This window comes from Perissodus microlepis, chromosome 12 (genome assembly GCF_051167445.1).
Source record: "Perissodus microlepis isolate ML-2025 ecotype Zambia chromosome 12, ASM5116744v1, whole genome shotgun sequence".
In the NCBI taxonomy this organism is placed as follows: Eukaryota; Metazoa; Chordata; class Actinopteri; order Cichliformes; family Cichlidae; genus Perissodus; species Perissodus microlepis.
The window spans coordinates 5728085-5751781 of record NC_140472.1 but is presented as its reverse complement, the minus strand read 5'-3'; the positions used below and the strand labels follow the sequence as shown (position 1 = coordinate 5751781).

At 40.2% G+C, this 23697-nt stretch overlaps 3 protein-coding genes and 1 non-coding gene across 5 annotated transcripts; 2 read left to right on the top strand and 2 right to left on the bottom strand.

Annotated features, from left to right (window-relative positions):
• Positions 1-3: 3 nt before the first annotated feature.
• On the bottom strand, positions 4-6740 carry rchy1 (ring finger and CHY zinc finger domain containing 1). The gene is made up of 9 exons (XM_084946132.1): positions 6558-6740; positions 3890-4009; positions 3625-3740; positions 3286-3364; positions 3152-3196; positions 2981-3039; positions 2173-2202; positions 1605-1725; positions 4-1493 (listed from the first exon to the last, which is right to left on the bottom strand). The coding sequence occupies exons 1-9, from the start codon at positions 6606-6608 to the stop codon at positions 1332-1334; spliced, it is 783 nt and encodes a 260-aa protein (XP_084802258.1). The 5' UTR covers positions 6609-6740; the 3' UTR covers positions 4-1331.
• A 142-nt stretch (positions 6741-6882) lies between these two features.
• On the bottom strand, positions 6883-14320 carry LOC146375679 (uncharacterized). Of its 2 annotated transcripts, XM_084946136.1 has the most exons (3): positions 12262-14320; positions 11217-11259; positions 6883-7328 (listed from the first exon to the last, which is right to left on the bottom strand). In XM_084946136.1, exons 1-2 carry the CDS (start codon positions 12595-12597, stop codon positions 11251-11253), a joined length of 345 nt encoding a protein of 114 aa, XP_084802262.1. In that variant the 5' UTR covers positions 12598-14320; the 3' UTR covers positions 6883-7328; positions 11217-11250. The 2 variants fall into 2 exon arrangements, with proteins under 2 accessions (XP_084802262.1, XP_084802261.1); XM_084946135.1 differs by lacking the exon at positions 6883-7328 and having other exon boundaries at positions 7578-11259.
• On the top strand, positions 13992-14062 carry trnag-ccc (transfer RNA glycine (anticodon CCC)). Its single transcript has one exon. It is a non-coding gene; the product is annotated as a tRNA-Gly (tRNA).
• A 78-nt stretch (positions 14321-14398) lies between the features above and the next one.
• LOC146375678 (cytotoxic granule associated RNA binding protein TIA1-like) lies at positions 14399-23669 on the top strand. The gene is made up of 12 exons (XM_084946128.1): positions 14399-14614; positions 15348-15444; positions 15670-15768; positions 16571-16625; positions 17225-17312; positions 17537-17612; positions 17817-17925; positions 18024-18119; positions 19251-19335; positions 19988-20126; positions 20593-20744; positions 22280-23669. The coding sequence occupies exons 1-12, from the start codon at positions 14586-14588 to the stop codon at positions 22416-22418; spliced, it is 1164 nt and encodes a 387-aa protein (XP_084802254.1). The 5' UTR covers positions 14399-14585; the 3' UTR covers positions 22419-23669.
• The last annotated feature ends 28 nt before the right edge of the window (positions 23670-23697 follow it).

Sequence of the window (23697 nt, the reverse complement as noted above, 5' to 3'; positions counted from 1 at the left end):
GTGAACTGTTTAGTAAAATGAGTGTTTAATGTGAGTGTGTATTACAGTCAGAGTACAGTTCAGCAAACCTGATACCTGCAAGGGGCAAACATGCAAAAATAATTAAGGGCCATTTATCACAGTAGCCACAACCACAGACTGTATATAAAAGACCGAAGTCTCATCCTCAGCATTTTGGCAGCCGCTGTCTTGATGTTTTCAAACTGAACGTAATTCGGTGAGAAACAGATGCTACATGCTCGTGCGTTAGCAGCTGTCAAACACACTAAACAGCATACTCTCCTTTCCTCTAAAATGGGCACCATAATTTACAAAATGAATTGAACAATTAATCATCGCAGAGTTTTTTGCAGTCTGACTTCTTTTTGCAAACAGACGTCGCCCCCTGCTGGTCAGTAGAAAGAAAGCAAATTCAAGGCACTTCCTCACAGACTCCGCTTTTGAAATCTTTGAGGTTACATGCATCTTTCTTTAATATACAGTCTGTGGGCACAACAGAAATTATACAGGATGTTGGCTAGCTGTGGAGCATTACAAAGCCATCTAAATTTAATTCACATATATTTCCATTTGTATGTAATTTAGATTTTTAAATTTCAGATTGCACATATAGTATTTTACAATTATAAGTGGGGTTTGATGACAGCTTTAAAGACAAATAGATCATCAAGTTTATATATAATGAGCCTTTTTTTAAGATATGCATGAATGTTTGATTTGAACTAGAATTTTGATACAATAAAACATTTTCAACCCTTGTAGCAAGTTCCAACTAAAAATCATAGAGAGAGGGATCCACAATGACAAACTAAAATATGTATTTAGAACTGTAATGAAGAAACAATGCCATCTGTTAAATATTTGACTAACAGGGAGACTATGCAAGTAACAGCACAGGCTGACCAATGCCAATGACAAACACACATTAGTTAACACTTTCTCTTACTCAGATCATTTAAATAAGATTTATGGCACATACACCAGATGTATCAGGCTAACTAACCACAACTGCACACCACTGACACCATCACCTGCGTGGCTTTGAATGATTCAATCGTGCCGCCTCCTATAAACATGCAGGTCATATGGACTATGCTTCTAAATTGTCTTTCTTTGTAAGTATGGTGATCCTGTCCAGTGATTCCCACCGAGTGGATCCTGGAAAAAATTCCATCCACGATGAATGTTAGCAGGTAGGGAAAATAGATAAATACATTTTTGTATGTACAAACTGGAGAAACCAGCTCAGTCTAGTTTTACCCTAGATGCTCGTTACTACATCACATGCCTTCGGTTTTGGTCAAGCATGTACTCTTAATGTTGTGTGGAAACTACTGTTGATCGTGCTGCTGTGGCTCCATGTTCTGCTCGGGCTGCTGCAGCTGGATGAGTCCTCCATCCTGCGCTGTGTTATACGAGCCGCAGCTGGTGCACTTCATTCCCAGCACATGGAAAGGCACCATACAGTGAGCTTGGCAGTCATTACACATAATCTGCAGTAAGGACATTAAAAAAAAAAAAAATCATCAAACAGAACAAATATCGGTTTCATATTCACATTTAGATAAATGCACCAGCATTTTATTGTGTTATCGAAGGCCTACTTTGACCATTGCTCCTTGGTACTCAGTGGGCATTGGTGACTGAGCGATCTCTTTATCTATCTCCTTCCAGTGGTTCTGCATGTCACAAGCACTGTGCATGCACAGTGGGCAGCGATAAGCTCTGAAACAAACACAGGGGAGGGAAAAAAGCAATCATATGGAAGGCCACCAGCAATCAAATAAGAGGACACACAAAAATCCCTACATTGCCACAATGTAGCCTTTAAAAAGCTGATCAGAAACCGTTTTTGCTCTGTACCAGGTAGATTGGACAAGCTTTTACAAATTACAGAAGCCTGTACAAAAACCTGACCTCTGACCTTGACGTCAAGGTCACTGAGATTCAAACTTATCTGAGATTTTTTAGTAGATGGACCTACTGTATCAATTTCAAAATCTTACATGGTCTCGTTTACAAACTTGTGTCGACACATCCTGCATGCTTAGCAGGGCGACAACAATACTCCGTCAGCCTTTTACGGCTGAGGGGTAAAAAGCAGACTATAACCCGGTCCCTTAATTACAACAACATCTTATTTTACCAGAAAAAGGAGTTCATTAAACATACCCTGTTCTGATCATGTCATCAAAGCAGGTCCTGTAGAAGAGGGTGAACAAACGCATTGTTACTATTATGTCACAATAGATCGTGAAGATATTTTAATCTGAAGTCAGTTTGTCAGTGCTGAGTCTGTGTTTTGTCATTACTGCAAAATTGTGTTCTTGGAGACTGTGGTAGCAGGATATACTACAAAGGTAGTTTTGAGTACTATGTGTTTGTCTGTGAACAGATACTGTCAAACTGACAGTGTTGCAATCAGGCACCTATTTGACATTTTGGTCAGATAGGTGCCTGATCCTACTCAAATATCTGTGATTCATTTCCCTACACATGCATTAAACATTCATATTATTAAAAGAGTCATAATAATAAATGGAGTGTGCTTCACTATAGTTTTCTGTCACAAATTTTGCACAGACTTCTGGATGCTTTCAAGTTAATTTGTGCGTGTGTGCTGCTGATAGTTCAGCAACACTGAACTATCAGCAGCAGCAAATAGGAGAAACAGGAGTGTTGACCTGATTTTGATATTAGACTGTAACTATTTTTCCACCAGCATAGTCGTGTAGGTGAGATATTTCACACAGAAAAAAACCGGATAAGTCACCAAATCAGTCTAACAGGACTAATTCCAGTAAAGTAAAATCAGTCATTATTAAAGATTAAGATGTGAAAGACTTTTTGTGTTGGAAGTGGGAAAAATGCCCGGTGTGTTTTTTTAAATATCATTTTGTGCCACTGGTAGAAATTAAAAAATACACTATTAAACCCCATAACCCTGAACTGACAGTATCCAGAGAGTAAGGAATCCTACTTGTGTAAAAGATGGCCACATGGAAGAACATGAGCTCCAATCCTGGATGTGTGAATATCCTGCATTAAAAAACATTAAAAAAAAGAAAGAAATATATATTAAACTCTGGAGAAAATAGATTAAAAAAAGAGTCACCCTTCTCCTCGCCTTCTATCCCATTAATGCTGTTACCTCCATGCAGACAGGACAGTTCTGCCTTGAAACATTTTCAACACACTGAAACATAGAAAATAAAGGGAAATTAAAACTGTGAGGGCTCAACATACAGATAGATGTAGGCAAGTCAGGAACACAGCGATAGTCACCTTGTGGTTTCCTTGCAGATCCTGAGCTAAACACAAATTGCACTTCTCGCAGTGAAAGTACTTCTCTCTGGGCCCAATCCTGTAGAGGCACATTTGAAAACTCACTAAATGACAAATTTTGCCATCACGTGTTTCGGGAACAGTGAAATATCAGCATGATAACACAACACTGTGATTTTTATCTCTGACAGTTTCTTAATGAATTAAGAAAAATGGGAAAATTTTGTGGGGAACATTAAGAAGACATTTCCCCAGTACCCGTATCATTATTACTACTAAAGTTACACATAGAAATATTTAGACACTATAAACATGAAATATATTGAATCAGTTTCTCACCTGCAGATTCCACAGGGCTGACAGTGGTACTGCTTCTTGTCTTTGTCGAACAAGTGGCAAATGTCGCAGTAATACTCCCCAAACAGCAAATGACATTGCTGACAAGTCTGCTGTGTCTACAAAAGTATAACATTTGTACAGCTTTTTCCCTTCATCCGAGCTAACCATAATCAAAAGTACAACTCAAGCACTAAGGTGATATCGAGACGTCCTGCTGTAACCGACGGTGGAGCTCAAACACGTTAACTAGCTTTTCCTCAGTTACCTGCTGCACCGTCAGACACGCTGAGCACTGCACCTCTCTGACTTTGAATCGATCCATCTGGTGGTTCTCCTCTGCATCGTGGCACAGCCGACACACGTACAGTTTACCGCAGCAAGGTGCCTGCAGTACAGCAGAAACGCGATTACACAGGGCACAGACAGGGATGGGTATAGTAGTATGGGCTCAAATTGTGGTCATAAATATTTTGTACTTGTAAATCAGGATTTGTATGTGTAAAAAGAATTTGTGTGTGTGTAAAAAAGATTTGTATGTGTAAAAAGAATTTGTGTGTGCATAAAAAAGATTTGTGTGTGGACTTAGCCAAAAAAATATGTGTGAAACTCTGCACTCAAGTTTCAAGTTACAAGTACGAATTTTGTACCGTATTTCTTTCTTTCATCTGATTGGCCAATGTCATGTCAATCACAAATTTAACTATCCAATCAGAGAACAGGTGGGTTTGGCTGTCGGAGGGGCGCTTTTTTGAACTGCAGGTCCTTGAAGGGTAATACAGTTTGAAGCTGGAGGATCTCTATATAAATATCCTATACAAGCTAGGTCCCCAAACGTTCAGTAGCTGTTGAAAGGATAAAGTTGTGGTATATCAGTGGTTAGAAATACCATTATTACTTTAGGATTAGTTTAACACAAAGTCAGGGCTGACCCGGAACCATGGCTGTGAGTCACAGTGCGCAGCATAAAGGTCCTTTCACATCGGACGCAGGATGTGCTGCTAATGCTAACTGCTAACTAAAAGCCAAGGATCCAGAATTTGTTGCGCTGGCTGCTGAGCTCTGTGTTTTTGCAGCAGCTCTACCTGTACTAGATGCACCTGCTCCTTGTCGTTTCTATCTCTGACTTTATGTCCTCTACAAGAGTTTCTGGTTTTTTTGCTGGTTCTTCAAATATTCAATAAAAGGGCATTTATTCCCTTCAAGGACCTGAAGCTCCATAAAGCACCCCTCCAATAGCCAAACCCACCTGTTCTCTGATTGGATAGTTAAATTTGTGATTGACATGACATTGGCCAATCAGATGAAAGGAAGAAAAAACGGGTCAAAATTCATACTTGTAACTTGAAACTTGAGTGCAGAGTTTCACACGTATTTTTTGGCTAAGTCCACACACAAATCTTTTTTACGCACACACAAATTCTTTTTACACACACAAATCTGTTTTACACACACACAAATTCTTTTTACACATACAAATCCTGATTTACAAGTACAAAATATTTATGACCACAATTTGAGCCCATATAGTAGTCCTATCACAGTTTGTGTAGCTGTAGCAATAAGTCACTAAGCGTGTGTGTGTGTGTGTGTGTGTGTGTGTGTGTGCGCGCGCCTAAATGTAATCCTTATTCTGAAAATTCTTTATTAAACAGTGCTGACAAAGTTCAAGAGGGAGCTTGGCACTGTCATGGAAATTATGTGTGTGTCTGAAAATATGATATGCATGTGTATATATGAATAAACTTTAAATTTCTCCCGAACAGCAGTAAGTCAAGAAGCCCCTCTCTCTTAAACAACTGAAAAAATGCTCTGCTACTGGAAAGAAGTACAAATAATTAAATAACAATTTGCTGCAGTACACCCACCTTTATTTGACATATTTGACCTTATCAAACAAAAGCCGGTGATATATAACAAAACAACATTTATAAATTCCCCTGATAACTGGAGCTGTTTGGATTCTCATACCCAGGCTGCTGGCTGACTGAACTCTGAACAGCTTTAGCCAACATGTCCATGTTCAGCTACTAATCAAGTGTCTGATTAGGCGTGCTGTTATAAACGTCTTGGCTCACAGTGAAGAGCTTCCATACTAATGACACGGCCTGACCACCCCTTAAGTAATTAATTAAAAATTGGCAATGAGGACAAGAGGATAAAATATATTTGTCACGTCACGTGTTAGGTAAAACAGGACATGATATCGTGTGGCATCAGACGTTTTGGCTCCAAGACCTAAAAAAAAGTACATTCTCCCTGCTGTTTGAAAATATAAAGATGAGTCATCAACTTATCAAACGTCAGATAGGCTGTTTACACACTTTTAATAGATCTGTACATCAAATTTGGACACAATGTAAAAGATTTAAATATAAACAGTGTGTAAAGGTTACGTAATTAAAGTGTATATAAAATAAATGATAAATTCCCCACGCCTTTCCTTGACCCCCTCTGACGTTTTCTGTCAAGGCCAAGTACAACCGATTAGGAAGGCAACAATTTTAAATTCTTTTCAGTTTTGTGCTCTTTTGCGCTAAATACATAAACTCTCATTTTTCCTATTTGTCAAATGTGAGAGGGAGCAGGCTTCCTTGTCTCCTCCGCGCGTAATTATGATGGGAAGGACTAAGACCGGAGGGAAGGAGGCGAGAAAAGCTCCAGAAACTCTCAAGCCCCTCGCTTCAACAACGCCGTGCAGATATTATGCAAGATCATGCCGTCTGAAACATTTATTATTATTTAACCCTGTTACAGCGACGTTTGCTGAAGACTAAATAACTAGCTAGCTAGCTAACTATGACAGTCTCTAGCAGAGATATACCGACGACATAATCGTTATAGCACAGTTATAACTTGGCATATTCAAAGCCTATTTGCCTCCACCGTATATTTAAGACAAATGTATGAACATTTTTTTAAAGCATTTTACTCACTTTCAATAAGCAGCTTCGAATGTAATGATCACAACCAGCAGAAGCAGCCATGTTTACCCCGAAATGGAATGCTTCTTCTTCTCCCTCCGCTCTAGAGCGTTGCACTGTTGGCTCCTGTGCTGTTGATTATGTCATCGTTGAGGTTGCATTAGCGCCACCTCTGCTTCGGAATGTGGATCGCAGTCTGTACAAATCCTACCCAATGACTCAAAACACAAAAAAGGAAAAACAAACAGACACAAAATTAATACAAAACAAAAGAAACTATTTTATACAGTATTTTATTGCGCCCATAAATACTGTCTCTTAAAGAACATTAAACATGTACACACAACTTTAACCTCCTAGGACCTGGCGTCCACATATGTGGACATCACATTTTGGGTTATTTAGACCAAAATACTCAATTTTGCTCTACAAGGGCCTGATATCCACTTATGAGGACATTATACTGCTACTGTTCTATCAAAATTTTAAACGAATATCCTCATATCCTCATATTCAATTCAATTCAATTCAATTCAATTCAATTCAATTCAATTTTATTTATATAGCGCCAAATCACAACAAAAGTCGCCTCAAGGCGCTTCATAGATACAGAGAAAAACCCAACAATCATATGACCCCCTATGAGCAAGCACTTTGGCGACAGTGGGAAGGAAAAACTCCCTTTTAACAGAAAGAAACCTCCGGCAGAACCAGGCTCAGGGAGGGGCGGCCATCTGCTGCGACCGGTTGGGGTGAGAGAAGGAAGACAGGATAAAAGACATGCTGTGGAAGAGAGACAGAGGTTAATAACAGATATGATTCAATGCAGAGAGGTCTATTAATACATAGTGAGTGAGAAAGGTGACTGGAAAGGAAAAACTCAATGCATCATGGGAATCCCCCGGCAGCCTACGTCTATTGCAGCATAACTAAGGGAGGATTCAGGGTCACCTGGTCCAGCCCTAACTATATGCTTTAGCAAAAAGGAAAGTTTTAAGCCTAATCTTAAAAGTAGAGATTGTGTCTGTCTCCCGAATCCAAACTGGAAGCTGGTTCCACAGAAGAGGGGCCTGAAAACTGAAGGCTCTGCCTCCCATTCTACTTTTAAATACTCTAGGAACAACAAGTAGGCCTGCAGAGCGAGAGCGAAGTGCTCTAATAGGGTGATATGGTACTACAAGGTCATTAAGATAAGATGGGGCCTGATTATTTAAGACCTCGTATGTGAGGAGCAGGATTTTGAATTCAATTCTGGATTTAACAGGAAGCCAATGAAGGGAAGCCAAAACAGGAGAAATATGCTCTCTCCTTCTAGTCCCTGTCAGTACTCTTGCTGCAGCATTTTGGATTAGCTGAAGGCTTTTCAGTGAGTTTTTTGGACATCCTGATAATAATGAATTACAGTAGTCCAGCCTGGAAGTAATAAATGCATGAACTAGTTTTTCAGCGTCACTCTGAGACAGGATATTTCTAATTTTAGAGATGTTGCGCAAATGGAAGAAAGCAGTCTTACATATTTGTTTAATATGTGCGTTGAAGGACATGTCCTGGTTAAAAATGACTCCAAGGTTCCTCACAGCGTTACTGGAGGCCAAGGTAATGCCATCCAGAGTATGAATCTGGTTAGATACCATATTTCTAAGATTTTCAGGGCCGAGTACAATAACCTCAGTTTTATCTGAATTAAGAAGCAGAAAGTTAGCGGCCATCCAGGTCTTTATGTCTTTAAGACATTCCTGCAGTTTAACTAATTGGTGTGTGTTATCTGGCTTCATAGACAGATAGAGCTGGGTGTCATCTGCATAGCAGTGAAAATGTATGCTATGTCTTCTAATGATGCTGCCTAAGGGAAGCATGTATAATGTAAACAGAATTGGTCCTAGCACTGAACCCTGTGGAACTCCATAATTAACCTCAGTGTGTGAAGAGGACTCTCCATTTACATGCACAAATTGGAGTCTATTAGATAGATATGATACAAACCACTGCAGCACAGTACCTGTAATACCTACAGCATGTTCTAATCGCTCTAATAGGATATTATGGTCGACAGTATCGAACGCTGCACTGAGGTCTAGCAGGACAAGCACAGAGATGAGTCCACTGTCAGAGGCCATAAGAAGATCATTTGTAACCTTCACTAAAGCTGTTTCTGTGCTGTGATGAGCTCTGAAACCTGACTGAAACTCTTCAAATAAACCATTCCTCTGCAGATGATCTGTTAGCTGTTTGACAACTACTCTTTCAAGGATTTTTGATATGAAAGGAAGGTTGGAGATTGGCCTATAATTAGCTAAGACTGCTGGGTCTAGAGATGGCTTTTTGAGTAAAGGTTTAACCACAGCCAGCTTGAAGGCCTGTGGTACATAGCCGACCATTAGAGATAGGTTGATCATATTTAAGATCGAAGAATTAATCAATGGCAGGACTTCTTTGAGCAGTTTTGTAGGAATGGGGTCTAAAAGACACGTTGATGGTTTGGAGGAAGTAATTATTGAAGTTAACTCAGAAAGATCAATTGGAGAAAAAGAGTCTAACTTAACATCAATGGTACTAAGAGTAGCTGTAGATAATATTACATCTGTGGGATGATTACTGGTAATTTTTTCTCTAATGATAAAAATTTTATTTGTGAAGAAGTTCATGAAGTCATTACTAGTTAACGTTAAAGGGATGGTTGGCTCAACAGAGCTCTGACTCTTTGTCAGCCTGGCTACAGTGCTGAAGAGAAACCTGGGGTTGTTCTTATTTTCTTCAATCAGTGATGAATAGTAAGATGTTCTGGCTTTGCGGAGGGCTTTCTTATAAAGCAGCAAACTATTTCTCCAGGCTAAATGATGATCCTCTAAATTTGTGACACGCCATTTCCTCTCCAGATTACGAGTCATCTGCTTTAGGGTACGTGTTTGAGAATTATACCACGGAGTCAGGTACTTCTGATTAGAGACCTTAGTTTTCACTGGAGCTACAGTATCCAGAGTCGTACGTAGTGAGGAGGTGAAATTATTAACAAGATAATCAACCTCTGTTGGGGTAGCGTTCAGATAGCTGCTCTGCTCTGTGTTGGTACAGGGCATTGAAGATGATAACAGTGGGTGGATTATATTCTTAAACTTAGTTACAGCGCTTTCAGAAAGACATCTACTTTGATAAAATCTACTCTCCACCGCTGTGTAATCAATTATTGTAAATGTAAATGTTATCAGGAAATGATCAGACAGGAGAGGGTTTTCAGGAAACACTGTTAAATGTTCAGTTTCTATGCCATATGTTAAAACAAGATCTAGAGTGTGATTAAAGTGGTGGGTGGGTTCTTTTACATTTTGAGAGAAGCCAATTGAGTCTAATAACAGACTAAATGCCATGTTGAGGCTGTCATTTTTAGCATCTACATGGATGTTAAAATCACCCACAATAATTATTTTATTTGAGCTCAGAACTAAATTAGATATAAAGTCTGAGAAATCAGACAGAAACTCTGTGTAAGGCCCAGGTGGACGATAGATGATAACAAGTAAGACTGGTTTCTGAGTTTCACAGCTGGGGTGGACAATGTTAAGCATCAGGCTTTCAAATGAATTAAAAGTCTGTCTTGGTCTTTCATTAATTAATAGGCTGGTGTGAAAAATTGCTGCCACACCGCCCCCTCGGCCTGTGCTTCGAGGTTTCTGGTAGTTAGAATGACTCGGGGGTGTTGATTCATTTAAACTAACATAATCATCCTGCTGCAACCATATGTGGCTCTCATTTTTCTTAGAAACAAAAATTAGGAAAAAAAAACAAAAAACGCTGATAATTCTTTGTTTTTACATTCATCAGGTCCCAATCAGCCCAAATATCAAAGAGAAATTAAAAATGCATGCTGTGGAAGAGTTCAGGTCTTTGGAGGTTAAGGTTCATTTTAGCCTAAATAGCGATCTCATTTTCAGCCTAACAGTGTTCACACAGACCAGCAAGATTCATTCTAAGTTAAAATATTCTTTTTTTGTATTGTTTCCCTGCTTTATCTACATTTCTTATTTCTGAAATAATCTTGTTGTTTATAATATAGAATCCCGCCCTTTGCTTTAGTGTTCCATTTCCCTCACCACATTGCTGTGCACCAGACTTTTTCTGTGGCCTTTGATTTGCTTATGAGTGTCTAAGCCTAATTTCCAAGCCTCTTCATTCTTCTTTAGACCCATGACCACATAAACCCAATAAGCATGCCATGGTAAATGAGCTGGGACTGTGCTTGTAAATAAGATGCGAGGATTTTAGACTTTATGAACAGAAACAGAGCAGATTTAGAGGGTTTCTGGTTTATTCTACCTGACCTCTATATGGATACAGCCTAGAATACCACACAATTTGGAATTTGCTTTATTCTGACACCTTTTTTCAGGCATTTTTAAAGTATTAATTTAAAGGTTTTGGACTCACGTAGTAAATATTTCATTTCAAGAAGGCCTACCATCAGTATTTACTATTTTCATCCATAAATGTAGTATCTTAGTATTGAAAAGAAGAAGGCTACCTGAAGGGTAACTGAACTGATTTTAGGTGGGATCAGCTGAATGTGTTTTCTTCAATAAGATTTCAAGTGGCAGTCATGGAATCTGGCTTGTTAGTGTATATAACTCCCATCACTTTCACACCATTTACACTCTCACTCATCTTTACCCCACCTACCTCTATGGAATCCACGTTTGTATGGACTAAGTAGTCACATAAACTGTTAAAAAAAATAAAAAAATAAAAAAAATCTGTTAGTCTGAATCAACTGGTTTAATAATGGTTCGAAATTATTGAAGCATCCAGAAGAAAACTTTGTTCTTAGATATTATGGAACAAATAAGAAAATAATTTGCATGCAATTTTTAAGAGCTAAAATAGCGTACACATATGATTCATTTGTAGCTCCTGAAGATTTATAATGAAAATCGCCAGTTTTAGGAGTATTGACATATAGTATTGCATCACTACAAGTAAGACAATAACCCAAAACCAGTGATTCTCATTATACATGTTCAACAGCTGTGCATGAATTATACTCAATACATGGATCCTGACCAATATACTTATTATCCAATATACTCAGCTGATAATGATCTATCATAGGTGTACACTTAGATTAATATGTTTTTGGACAATGACACATTTCATATAATTTTGGAATGAAGACAAGGATTAAAGCAGAGAAACCCACAAACAAGCAGTGGCTGTAATACCTGGCACAGCATTTAGTGATGCCCATGACTTATAGACTCAAGGTAATTATTGTATGGGAATCATTGTCATCCACTCATTAATGACAATTCTTACATTTAAGTTTATGTTAGTGTGTTCAATTATGTTTTGTACCTTAAAATGGGGGACTGACATTAAGATAAAACGTCTGAGTAATGAATGGTTAATACAACACTTTCGTAAAACCCTTTAAATTAAAGCCTGTACATGAGTCGCTGGTCCACTGGTGTTCAGAGGCAAAGTTACAAAAGACTGTGCAATTGTTGAACTACTTATCAACCTAATTCTGACTGTATTGGTGAATATTTTGCAATATTTTTCTCAATATGATTTTTTTTTTAACATAGCATAATTTCAAAAGAGCAAGGGTGAACTCAGGTAAATTAGGGCACTTTGGTAAATCTCCCGAGATACTGTGAAAAAAACAACTATGTATGACATTTAACTGTTGTTATATATCCCCTCTCGCCCCTGCAGGGTCCTCTACCAGAGGCCTGGGAGCTTGACGGTATCGCAGTATCTTAGCTGTTCCTAGGACTGCGCTCTTCTGGACAGGGATCTTGGATGTTGTTCCTGGGATCTGCTGGAGCCACTCGCCTAGCTTGGGAGTCACCGCACCTAGTGCTCCGATTACCACTGGGACCACTGTTACCTTCACCCTCCACACGTTCTCCAGCTCCTCTCTGAGCCCTTGGTACTTCTCAAGCTTCTCATGTTCCTTCTTCCTGATGTTGTTGTCATTTGGTATCACTACATCGATCACTACGGCCGTCTTCTTCTGTTTGTCCACCACCACTATGTCCGGTTGGTTAGCCACCACCATTTTGTCTGTTTGTATCTGGAAGTCCCACAGGATCTTAGCTCGGTCATTCTCCACCACCCTTGGGGGCGTCTCCCATTTTGACCTCGGGACTTCCAGGCCATATTTGGCAATCGGCACAGATGTCAGCCACTTGGTTATGGCGTTCCATGTATGCCCTGCCTGCTAGCATCTTTCACCCTGCTTCTATGTGCTGGATTGTCTCAGGGGCATCTTTACACCACAGCCTGCACCTGGGGTCTTGCCTGGTGTGATAGACCCCAGCCTCTATGGATCTTGTGCTCAGAGCTTGTTCCTGTGCTGCCGTGATTAGTGCCTCTGTGCTGTCTTTCAGTCCAGCTTTGTCCAGCCACTGGTAGGATTTCTGGATGTCAGCCACCTTCTCTATCTGCCGGTGGTACACACTGTGCAGGGGCCTGTCCTTCCATGATGTTTCCTCCTCTTTGTCCTCTTTCTTGGGTTTCTGCTGTCTGCACGCGGTCAGTTGGGGCCATCTTCCGGATGTATTCATGGATGTTCATTGTCTCTCCTGGACCGTGGTGCTGACACTCACTAGTCCCCGGCCTCCTTCCTTCCGCTTGGCGTACAACCTCAGGGTGCTGGACTTGGGGTGAAACCCTCCATGCATGGTAAGGAGTTTCCTTGTCTTGATGTCAGTGGCTTCTATCTCCTCTTTTGGCCAACTTATTATCCCAGCAGAGTACCTGATCATGGGTAGGGCGTAGGTGTTGATAGACCAGATCTTGTTCTTACTGTTCAGCTGACTCCTCAGGACTTGCCTGACCCTCTGCAGGTACTTGGTGGTTGCAGCTTTCCTAGCGGCCTCTTCATGGTTTCTATTTGCCTGTGGGATCCCCAGGTACTTGTAACTGTCCTCAGTGTCTGCAATGTTGCCTTCTGGTAGTTCGATCCCCTCAGTTCTATACCTTCCCTCTATTTGTTATCATCGGACTACACTTCTCCAGTCCGAACAACATTCTGATGTCGTTGGTGTATATCTTGGTGGTGTGTATCAGTGAATCGATGTCTTGTTCACTCTTGGCATACACCTTGATGTCATCTTTGTAGAGGAGGTGACTTATTATTTTCTATTTTTATTAAAGTTACAGCATGTAAAATCTCACCATTAGATGTCAGTAGATTGCAGATTGCAGTCAATTGCTGTCACTTTTCTTATCCCTCCTAATTCAAGTCCATAAACCGAGCTACGGTAGCTCTGCTCACTCTGCTAATTCTGACTGTTGTTCAATCTTGGTTTAATCTCTTTTTTTGCTTTTTGGACAAGCAAACTTACCGAAACGTCTTCAATCATATTGACGGCATTTACCTCTCCCTTCAATAAACATCAACTGATTCAGCAGCCTTCATATATCCCGTTCCCGGACTTCTCGTCAGCAGCGCCGCTGGTGTAGTGGTATCATGCAAGATTCCCATTCTTGCGACCCGGGTTCGATTCCCGGGCGGCGCACGCTTCTTTTACAACGGCGATTAAATCTCAAGACATTTGTAATTTTGATCAAAATGTTTGACAGTCAAATGTACCCTTTAAAATATTTAGACGTTTCATCGTGACTACTACTCACATAATATGATTTCCAGATGGCTCTATTTATTTTAGCGGATTGAGCAATGATCAGGAACTGAGAAATAAAAATGTGTTCCTCAAAGCCTGTATTAACTATGCCTGTGTGACACGTATAGAATAAAAATGTGGGGGCGCATCTTTGTGTGTGGGAGCAGGAGCGCTTGATTTTGGCTTAATTTCAGCGCGCAGGTTTACGCTGCTGACGCCGCTCCTCCGCCATCTTCAACTTCCTATTGTTTGCATCAGACTGAGGCTGTCTGCGGTGTGTGCCAGAGAGAGCAGAGTCGACCGCAGATATATTATTAAATAGTAGATTTAGTCTTTACGTTCGGGTCGCTAAGTTCAGCACAAACCATTTGTATGTCACTGGATTAAAGCTATCTCAGGACGAAACCACTGAACCTTGATGATGGAGGACGATCAACCCAGAACCTTGTGAGTATCAGCGGCCTTGTCTATGCCCTGGAACGGGAAGGCTTCGTCTAACTGCTGCGCGTCCGAAATATTTCCACGTTGTTGTTTCAATTAAAAGCTTTTAAACCTCGTCATTAAGGGTGTTTCATTTCTATTATTATATACTACAATTCATGGATGTAATACAACACACGTAGCTCCTTGTTTGTTGGGTTTATTTGGATAAATAGACGGGACCTTAATTTTCTTGCAAACGAAAGTGAATTGTTAGCTAATGCTAGCTAGCACCTCCTAAACATTCGAACACATCTAGCAAGTCAGTTCTTCGAAAGTACTCCCTTTTGCGTGCAATGATAGCTAAAATAAAATAAAACGCTTTGTTTTATTGATAGTGTAAACACTTTAGCGAAAATGTAACAACAAGGATAGTATTTTATAAAGTGTCTAGCTGCCAAGACACTTAGCTCGAGGCCCGTAAACCGGTTAGCGGTATCTTTAGCTAGCTGGCGGACAAGCCACGTCAACGCTCGTGGAGACGGCGTGGGACATCTCCAGTGAGGGGGTGAAATCACTCTGACTGTTTTTGTAAAGCACACACTGTCCCCGACAATGTTTTGTTCCAGTTCATTTATGGCTTTTATGTTGCTATAATTCATTGTTGTGGGTTGTAAGCTAGCCTGGTTAACTAGCCTTTGTTTGCATGCTACTTCCTGTTTGACTAAAGCTCAACTCCCCCATCTCTCTCCTTTTGCAGGTATGTGGGGAATCTGTCCAGGGATGTCACCGAGCCCCTCATTCTGCAGGTCTTCACACAGATAGGCCCCTGCAAGAGCTGTAAAATGATAGTCGATGTGAGTGCTATTGTCTCTGCTGTATACAGTGTGGTGTGGCTGTCTTTCAGCAGTGGCGTGAGCGGTTATGGCGCTGCTTGTGGAAGTCTCGGCCAATGTGTCATTTTTTCTTCTTCTTGTAATTCATTATATCGGACCTTTCACATCCATCTATACTAGGTGATTTTTATTTTCTCTAGTGGTTAAATATTTGACTTAAAATCAGTCTTGATTTCCCATTAACAGACAGCTGGAAATGATCCGTACTGCTTCGTGGAGTTCTATGACCACAGGCATGCTGCTGCCTCATTGGCAGCTATGAATGGAAGGAAAATAATGGGTAAGGTAAGCTATCGTATCTACAGGGTGAGTGGGGATGGGTGGGCTTTGGGTGTGGAAAATGTGAGAAAAAAAAAGTTATTTTTAACATGAAAGAAAAACTAGTGGGTTTCTGCATTCCATATAATATTGATTAGATATTCTAAATGACGAGGGGCGGCTGCTTGAGCAAGTGATGACAGTTTCTTTATATGACGAAAACTGGTTCCACCAGGCCACTCAGTCTTTATGTTGAGGAAATCTACATAGTTCTTTTGTTAAGTATGAGCTCTCTGCTTTCAATATTTTAAGCTGAGTGCAGTAATTTAATACAGTGTTCTAAAACAGAGGAACTTGATAAAGCCCTACAATCTAGAACAATAGAGGAAATAATTAACATTGTAAGCTGCAACATTTAAGAGACCCCAGGGGCTGATAAAAGAATATTAAAGTGGTGCAGGAATGGTGTAGTAATGAGTTCAGTGCTGGGACTTTAACCTAGAAGTCAAATAGATGTGCTGAGCGACCAGTCTGCTTAGATGAGATGTATGTATTATATTCTATTTGAATTTTTATTTATATTTAACATATTATATTAAATCATTCATTTAATCATTCATTGTTATATTGCAGGCTTTATAAAAATGCATAGCTTTCCTTAAGGTTATTGAAAGCCTATTTGGAGTCAAGATCAGCTTTAAAATAAAAAAAAAAACCCAATTAATTTAAAATTGGCTTTTAATTAACTTGTGTATTGGAGATTACCGGGTTTTACTGTATATTGTAAACATACTCCACCTGCCTTCTTTTTTCTCCGCTCTTCTCACAGGAAGTCAAAGTCAACTGGGCCACGACACCAACCAGCCAGAAAAAAGACACAAGTAGTAAGTAAAACTATTTGTATATGAAGAAGTGAAGTTTTGAACTTTAACACACTAAAAGAGTCCCTGTGATAATATTGCTGAATAAGTATTGCAGAACTTAAGCATTTGATTTTTGGTTGATTTTATGCTTATTTTGTCCTTCCTCTGTTAACAAACTGATAGCAATCAGCGGTCTCTAATAGGAACTAAGGTTCTTGGAAAGTATAAAGCTTGAAACAGAGTGTGTACTCTAATGCAGCGGTCTCCAACCTTTTTTGCGCCACGGACCGGTTTATGCCCGACAATATTTTCACGGACCGGCCTTTAAGGTGTCGCGGATAAATGCAACAAAATAAAACTAGTACCGGTACCGAAAAAAAGAAGATTTATTCATAACACACGTGAAAAGACCCAGGAAAACAGAGTTAACAATCAAAACGATAACAAAATAACGCTGAAAACTGATAAAAACCCTGAAAACTATACATTTCACACCTGAGCCTCAACTCTCGCGGCCCGGTACCAAACGACTCATGGACCGGTACCGGTCCAAGGCCCGGGGGTTGGGGACCGCTGCTCTAATGCACAGCGGGTCTAAACCACATTTTTCCTCCAAATAGATCATTTTCATGTTTTTGTTGGCGACCTCAGCCCAGAAATAACCACAGAAGACGTCAAAGCTGCCTTTGGTCCATTTGGCAGGATATCGTAAGTTTCAAACTAATGTTTACTATCAAAGATCAAGTCTGGGTTAACACACATGACCACATATTCCCATTTAGATATATTGAGAAAAGAATGAAATAAATCTCAGGCAGAGGAGGAGAGGGCCCATTGTCTTATTTAGAGACCTGCTAGTCCTCTTACAGCAGAGACTTCTGGTTGTGCTGAATGTTTGTGACAAGCTGCTGTTTGGTGATTTTTGTCTGCAGAGATGCTCGTGTTGTGAAAGACATGGCTACAGGGAAATCTAAAGGCTATGGCTTCGTGTCTTTCTTTAACAAATGGGTAAGTAGGCTTCATGTGAGTTTAATATTGCTGTTAATGAGGCTCGGAAGCACTTTGTGTCTATGAATTCTCTCTCTCTCTGTATATTAACATTTTCACATAGATTGCTTGTTGGTTTGTTTGCAGTGCTTCTGAAGAGGTGCACTTTAGATTTCATGTTAAGACTCCCAGTGGATGAAATAAGATTATTTTTCTTCATTCCAGGATGCAGAGAATGCCATTCAGCACATGGGGGGGCAGTGGTTAGGAGGCAGACAGATTCGAACTAACTGGGCCACAAGAAAGCCTCCTGCCCCAAAGACCACCCATGAAAGTATGTTAAACAGGATTTGTAAGATATGCAGATTTACAGGTGTCCTTATATGTACGGATGGATGGATTCATTAACAGAAGCTTGTCTTTTCTCACCAGATAACTCCAAGCATCTCTCTTTTGATGAGGTAGTGAATCAGTCCAGCCCCAGTAACTGCACTGTGTATTGTGGTGGAGTCAGCACAGGACTGACGGGTAATGAAATATATGAGTACCATTGACAACATAACTATAATAATTACAGCAGATCTGTTGCTATTCAGATGGATATGACTGCTCATATTTAAGCTTTTCGTTATTAGTCAATGATCTTTCAAACAAAGCAGGAAAAAAAACAAAACGGCTCACCCCTATACGAGTTTAACGATATACAAATGTCACTGCTCGGTATGAACTTTGGTTTTACATCATGTTCAGTACTGCAAGAAGATTGAAAAAGGGCATATTTTTACCTTATCCAAAACCGAATGAGCCATTAAATTAGTTAGTAGTTATGATCAGTGTGATTTCCTCAGTGTCAGGCTAATTAAACCCATCACTGTGTGAGCAAAGGAGACACTGGTTGTGGAGGAAGGCAATTTTAAAACTGAACATTTATTTGGAGCCAACATGTAAAATAAAGCTTGCATAATGTCTGCCCAGCTTTCAAGCTAACGCTGCTAGCATCATGTAGGTGATAGACAAGAACTGGTCTGCTGCCAAAGTGAGCTCTTGAGCTCTTCAATTATTTCTTTCTTTCTTTATTTTCCCAATCCTATAGTGCAAATATGTTGACATAAATAGACCTCAGAGTTTAACTGTTTGGCTCAGGAGGCCTACTGATTTGTGGAAATTTTTAAGCATAATTTAGTTTATGAATTAATACATAAATGTCTTTACCCATGGTAGCCAAAGCTTTTTGCTGTTGGTGGTCAAATCTTTATTATTAAAATGAGTATATATTAGTAAGCGCAGAGAGATTCAAAGAAGCTGCTCAAGCATCAGTGCATCTGCTTGAGTTCATAGTGAGTTTAACAGTCATACATGCTTCATTTTAAATGCAGAGATTTAACAAAAAAAGAAAAGCATCAGAGTTTGTCCCAAAATAAACTTTTCAGATCGTGTTTACCTCAAAGAAAGAGTCATGTTCTGCTACTAGCAGAACTGAGGAAAAGGTAAAGTATAGCTACATAGCCCAGTCTGTTTATTAGTTTCTGCTTGTTGATTATAAATGTGCTGACCACCTGTATGTGGCATATCCACATGTATCCTGGGTAGCAGTTACTTTATCAGGACACAGCCCTTACAGAAACGGTCTCTAATAGTCTCATTATTTATGTCTTTTAGAGCAACTAATGAGACAGACCTTCTCCCCCTTTGGACAAATCATGGAAGTCAGAGTTTTTCCTGACAAAGGATATTCATTTGTCAGGTATGTGGATGTTTTCTTCTTCATTTCTTTGCTTGATCGAACGGTGATGCTAAAGTTTACAGCTGAAAGAAAAGGTTAATGAACTCTTTGGAATGAGCTTGATCCCCCGGCCCTGGTCATAATGATAGACAAGTGTAATTGTGATTACTTTTTGCAGCCTGGAGTACAGAGTTTTGCTTTGTTCTGTTCACTTTATTGCCCTGAACAGGGGAACTTGATGTGCACCAGTTAGCATGATTAAGAAGGAAAACACCAAAACACTTAACATAAAGAGAAAATATAAAATGGTTGTTCCAGTGGGTTCATAAACTGTACTGCAAGAGCAGTAGCACTAAATGGAAGCAAAAAGCAGCAATGCTGTGGACACTGAGTATGTCTTAATGGTGTGACGTATATGCATCACATACACCTACAGATTTTGTTTACAGGTCTGTGCTGCAACACATTTGTATCAGTTCTAGTCCATGATGAATGTTAGATGTCTACTGTACTATTAGTAGTTTAGCCATTAATAGCCAAGGAATCTAATGGTTTATCCCCCTCTCAGTTTGCTAACAAACACATGCATTGTGGTCATCATTGCTGAGTGGATATTTATGAAATGATGTTCAGCGTTTCCTTAGTCTCTCTCTCTCTCCCTCTGTTTGTCCAGGTTTAACTCCCATGAGTCAGCAGCCCATGCCATTGTGTCTGTGAATGGCTCGTCTATAGAGGGGCACATAGTCAAATGTTACTGGGGTAAAGAGACCCCAGACATGATGAACTCCATGCAGCAGATGCCTGTGCCACAAGTAAGGGTCCTATGAACTGTAGTAAGAGGGACAGCATTACATAATGACTTGGTATGGCAAAGAACACCAAACAAATAGTGTTGCAGTATGTCTTGATCTAGTTCAGCTCAAGTATCAGCTTTTTTGCTATATGAGGGTATGTGAGTGTTGTATGGGGATAATTGAGTATCCTGTACATGAAATTGATATATTTAAGATACTGTGATGTACTCGGGCAAGTGACCCATTGGCTTGTGTTATTGCAACATGGTCACCTGCAGGAGTCCCTAGCAGGAAGAAAAAGTCACCAGTAATGACCTCACAGCTTTATCTAATATTGTACCTGATATGCAAATAAGTGGTTAATTTAACAAATAAAAAGCCATGCCAGCTATGCCACTGTTAAATAGATTCTGCAAGGTTCTTTGTGGGATCTGCTGCTGTTAAACCATTCTGAAGTTATCCTTTTTTGTGCTATACCCTGCAGCAGAACAAGATGGGCTTTGCTGCAGCCCAGCCTTATGGCCAGTGGGGACAGTGGTACGGCAACGGGCCCCAGATTGGCCAGTATGTCCCCAATGGGTGGCAGGTCCCCACCTACGGTGTCTACGGGCAGGCTTGGAACCAGCAGGGCTTCAAGTAAGTAGCACAGGGCTCCTCTTCTCTGCCTCCTCCTACTCCAACACCATCAGTTCAAGACCAGGCCAGTGAGATCCAGCTCTGGCCACAGGAGGGAGCTATGACCTCCCTCTGCCTTCCAATGCCCCCCACCTCTTCCCTCCTTCCCTCACGAGCCTGCCAACTTCAGAAGATTGAGAAATAAACAGACCCCCACCACCAAAAAAAAAAAAGAATCTGAACTCAAGATTTGAGGGTAATCATGTTTCAGTGTATAGTTACTGTGCACATAGTTCATCGTAAAACCTGAAAGCTTTTGTTCCAAAATGTGTTGTCACTTGATTTATAGCCCATAATGGCTCAGAGCATCGGATATACGAAAAACTGCTTGAACAAGCTAAAGTAAAATTTTTGAGTTTTTTAAAAATGTAATTGACTAAATGCAAAAAAAACCCACATGCTCAGAGCTGAGGGTTTTTTCTTATTCTTTACTTGCCATCCTCTTCTTGGGATAGCTCGCCGATGATGAATCCATTTCACTTTCTGTGTACGGACATCTTCAAGACTCTTCACTTGTTCCTTTTTTTTTTTTTTTTTGTTGTTGCATGTTTGTTTTGTTTTTGTTTTGATCTTTTGTTGTAGCTTTTTACATGTTTCTTTTTGATTTCACTGAATTTTTTTTTTCCCCCCTCACTGATGTTGTTTGTTATGTTGGAAATGTCGAATATGATGTGCAGGTTACCTTCTTTTGCTTTTATCTGGACAGTTTATGTGCAGTGATGTTTTGTGCACCCAAGATTAATAAAGGACGGGCCTCAAGTTGCTGATAATCTAACATGTGTGGTGAACAGCTCTCTAAATACTCTGCACTAAAGTGTCAGGCAGATGTGGGCTCAGTGTGTTTTGACTGTTCAGGGCAGTTTGTTCAGACAGAGGTTACACCTCTTGACTTGAAATTTGAAGATGAACTTTAACCTGCGTCTCCACGCTGAATCTCCACTCTGAACTTACCTTTAGTTTTATTGCCTGAACCACAGAAGCAGTAAAAAGAAAGCCTGTGAAAACCGGGTGAGAACTTGCTACTTTGTTATACTTTGTGGCCAAATTTAGAGAAATTAATGTGCTTGTACTGTCATTAGTCTGTAGGCTGCTTACAGCAGGGTTTGTAGTTACCAGCAGTTGGGAGGGGGGTGGGGGGTTTAGCAAGGAATCTTTAGCTTGCTGGACTAAGCCTGTATGCTCTCTGTCTGCTTATCCACCCATGTATAATCAAATTCCTTTTGATACCCCCCACCCCAACCAAAAGCCCTCCACTTTCAGTTTTTTTTTCTTTTGTTTTGTTTTTGTTTTCATCTAGCTTGAATCCCCACCCCCGCCCTTATAACCTCTGATAACTCTGTTTGCCTTCTTGTTCTCATTCTAGCCTGTCCAGATTCCAGTAGCTTTAATACAGACTATTCTTTTGGCTCCCTTTCGCCTTGTCTCTTCTAACCTGCTGGCATTTTGTCTTCTCTCTCTCTCTCTGTCTTTCTTTACCTCGTTTTTTTGTTTTGCAGTCACTTACCGGCCAGTGCTGGGTGGACTGGCATGAGCGCCATCAGTAACGGTGGGGTTATGGAGCCTACACAGGGATTGAATGGGAGTATGCTAGCCAACCAGCCCGGTATGGGAGCCGCAGGATACCCCACACACTGATAAGTGGGCAGGGTGGGAGATTTGTCAACCATCAGCCTCTTGCTGGCTGTACGGTGCCCTGCGGGGCTGTGTAACACTGCCTCCATTTTGTGGCAGGACTGAGACTTTACTGGGATGTGGAATCTAATGAGAAGGGTGACGTCTGTGGAGATGTAAATGGGATTTCTTGGGGTGGGCTGAGGTAACGGGAGCCAGGGAGCAGCAGTTTGACCCACACAGGTATTTACACCATTTGTGGTAGGAAAGACTGTCCATGAACCAGGGCTCTTACCATTTTTAAGTTAACTGTAAATGAATTATAAAACTGTAAAGGAGAATCTCTTTTTTTCCCGGGTTTTACAGATTGCCTCCATTTTCACTTCTTTCCTCTCGACCACTGAGAGGTTTCTTTTTCTTTTTTTTGGAACTGAGTCATGCTAAGTTATGATCCTTAATTATCTGAGGAATGGAAATTTGTTCTAATTTTCTCTTGGATTAAAAACAATTGCAGGGATTGTTGCCACTGCTGTTTCTCTGTAAGGGCAGATTAATATTGCACAGTTCTTTCCTCTCTTGGATTTCCCAGAAAAATTTGACTACCAAGAGCATTTTTCTTTTTTCTTTTCTTTTTTGCATTCCATTTCTCCTTCATATCTTTCTGACAGCCTCAAAACTTTTTTCGCCACGTGTAAATAGCCATCCATTCATTTGAAACGATGTAAGTAAAATGCTACTGTTAACTGTGGGTGCTTGCTTTTCATTTTTTGTTTTGATAACTCGACAGTTAACTCGAACATTGTACGTAGCAGAGTGGCACTATCAAAGGTGACACTGGCACAGTGCAACACGCGACTCTTCCATGCAGGGATAAGACAGCATTGCTATGCAGTGCATACTTTAAAATTTAACACGATTCAAACGTTAAAGTGTGAACATGTTTGACACTTCTGATGTTTCTTTTCTTTTCTTTTCTTTTTTTTTTTAAATATCTATTGAAACGCCAGTATTTTATATCAGACAAATCTGAGTGTATTCAGCTTTACACTTGCTCTTTTTGCCAGAGAGATGGAGAGGCCTACATTGTGTAACTGTTGCCTTATAGAGCTGGTTTCTTTTAGCTGACAAGATACTCTTTTTAATTAGGCAGTGCCTACAGACCTTTTCAGACCTTTTTGTTTCGAAAGGTGTTAGTCCTGAGAACTGATGACTCTGCTACTGTAATCAATGTTTTCTTGCTTTGTCCAATTAAAATGCTAATGCACATAAACCACACTTTGTGTTTGTTTCCCCCCTTTGTTTC

Bases quoted from the DNA above. Each gene is read 5' to 3' on its own strand.
- rchy1 (XM_084946132.1), bottom strand. From the start codon at position 6,608: ATGGCTGCTTCTGCTGGTTGTGATCATTACATTCGAAGCTGCTTATTG. The intron at 3,365-3,624 runs GTGAGAAACTGA...GTGCCTCTACAG, and splicing joins CAGCCCTGTGGAATCTGCAG to GATTGGGCCCAGAGAGAAGT. The intron at 3,040-3,151 runs GTAACAGCATTA...TTTTTAATGCAG, and splicing joins ACTGTCCTGTCTGCATGGAG to GATATTCACACATCCAGGAT.
- LOC146375679 (XM_084946136.1), bottom strand. From the start codon at position 12,597: ATGGTGGTGGCTAACCAACCGGACATAGTGGTGGTGGACAAACAGAAG.
- LOC146375678 (XM_084946128.1), top strand. From the start codon at position 14,586: ATGATGGAGGACGATCAACCCAGAACCTT. The intron at 17,926-18,023 runs GTATGTTAAACA...TTTTCTCACCAG, and splicing joins CCCAAAGACCACCCATGAAA to ATAACTCCAAGCATCTCTCT. The intron at 19,336-19,987 runs GTATGTGGATGT...CTGTTTGTCCAG, and splicing joins AAAGGATATTCATTTGTCAG to GTTTAACTCCCATGAGTCAG.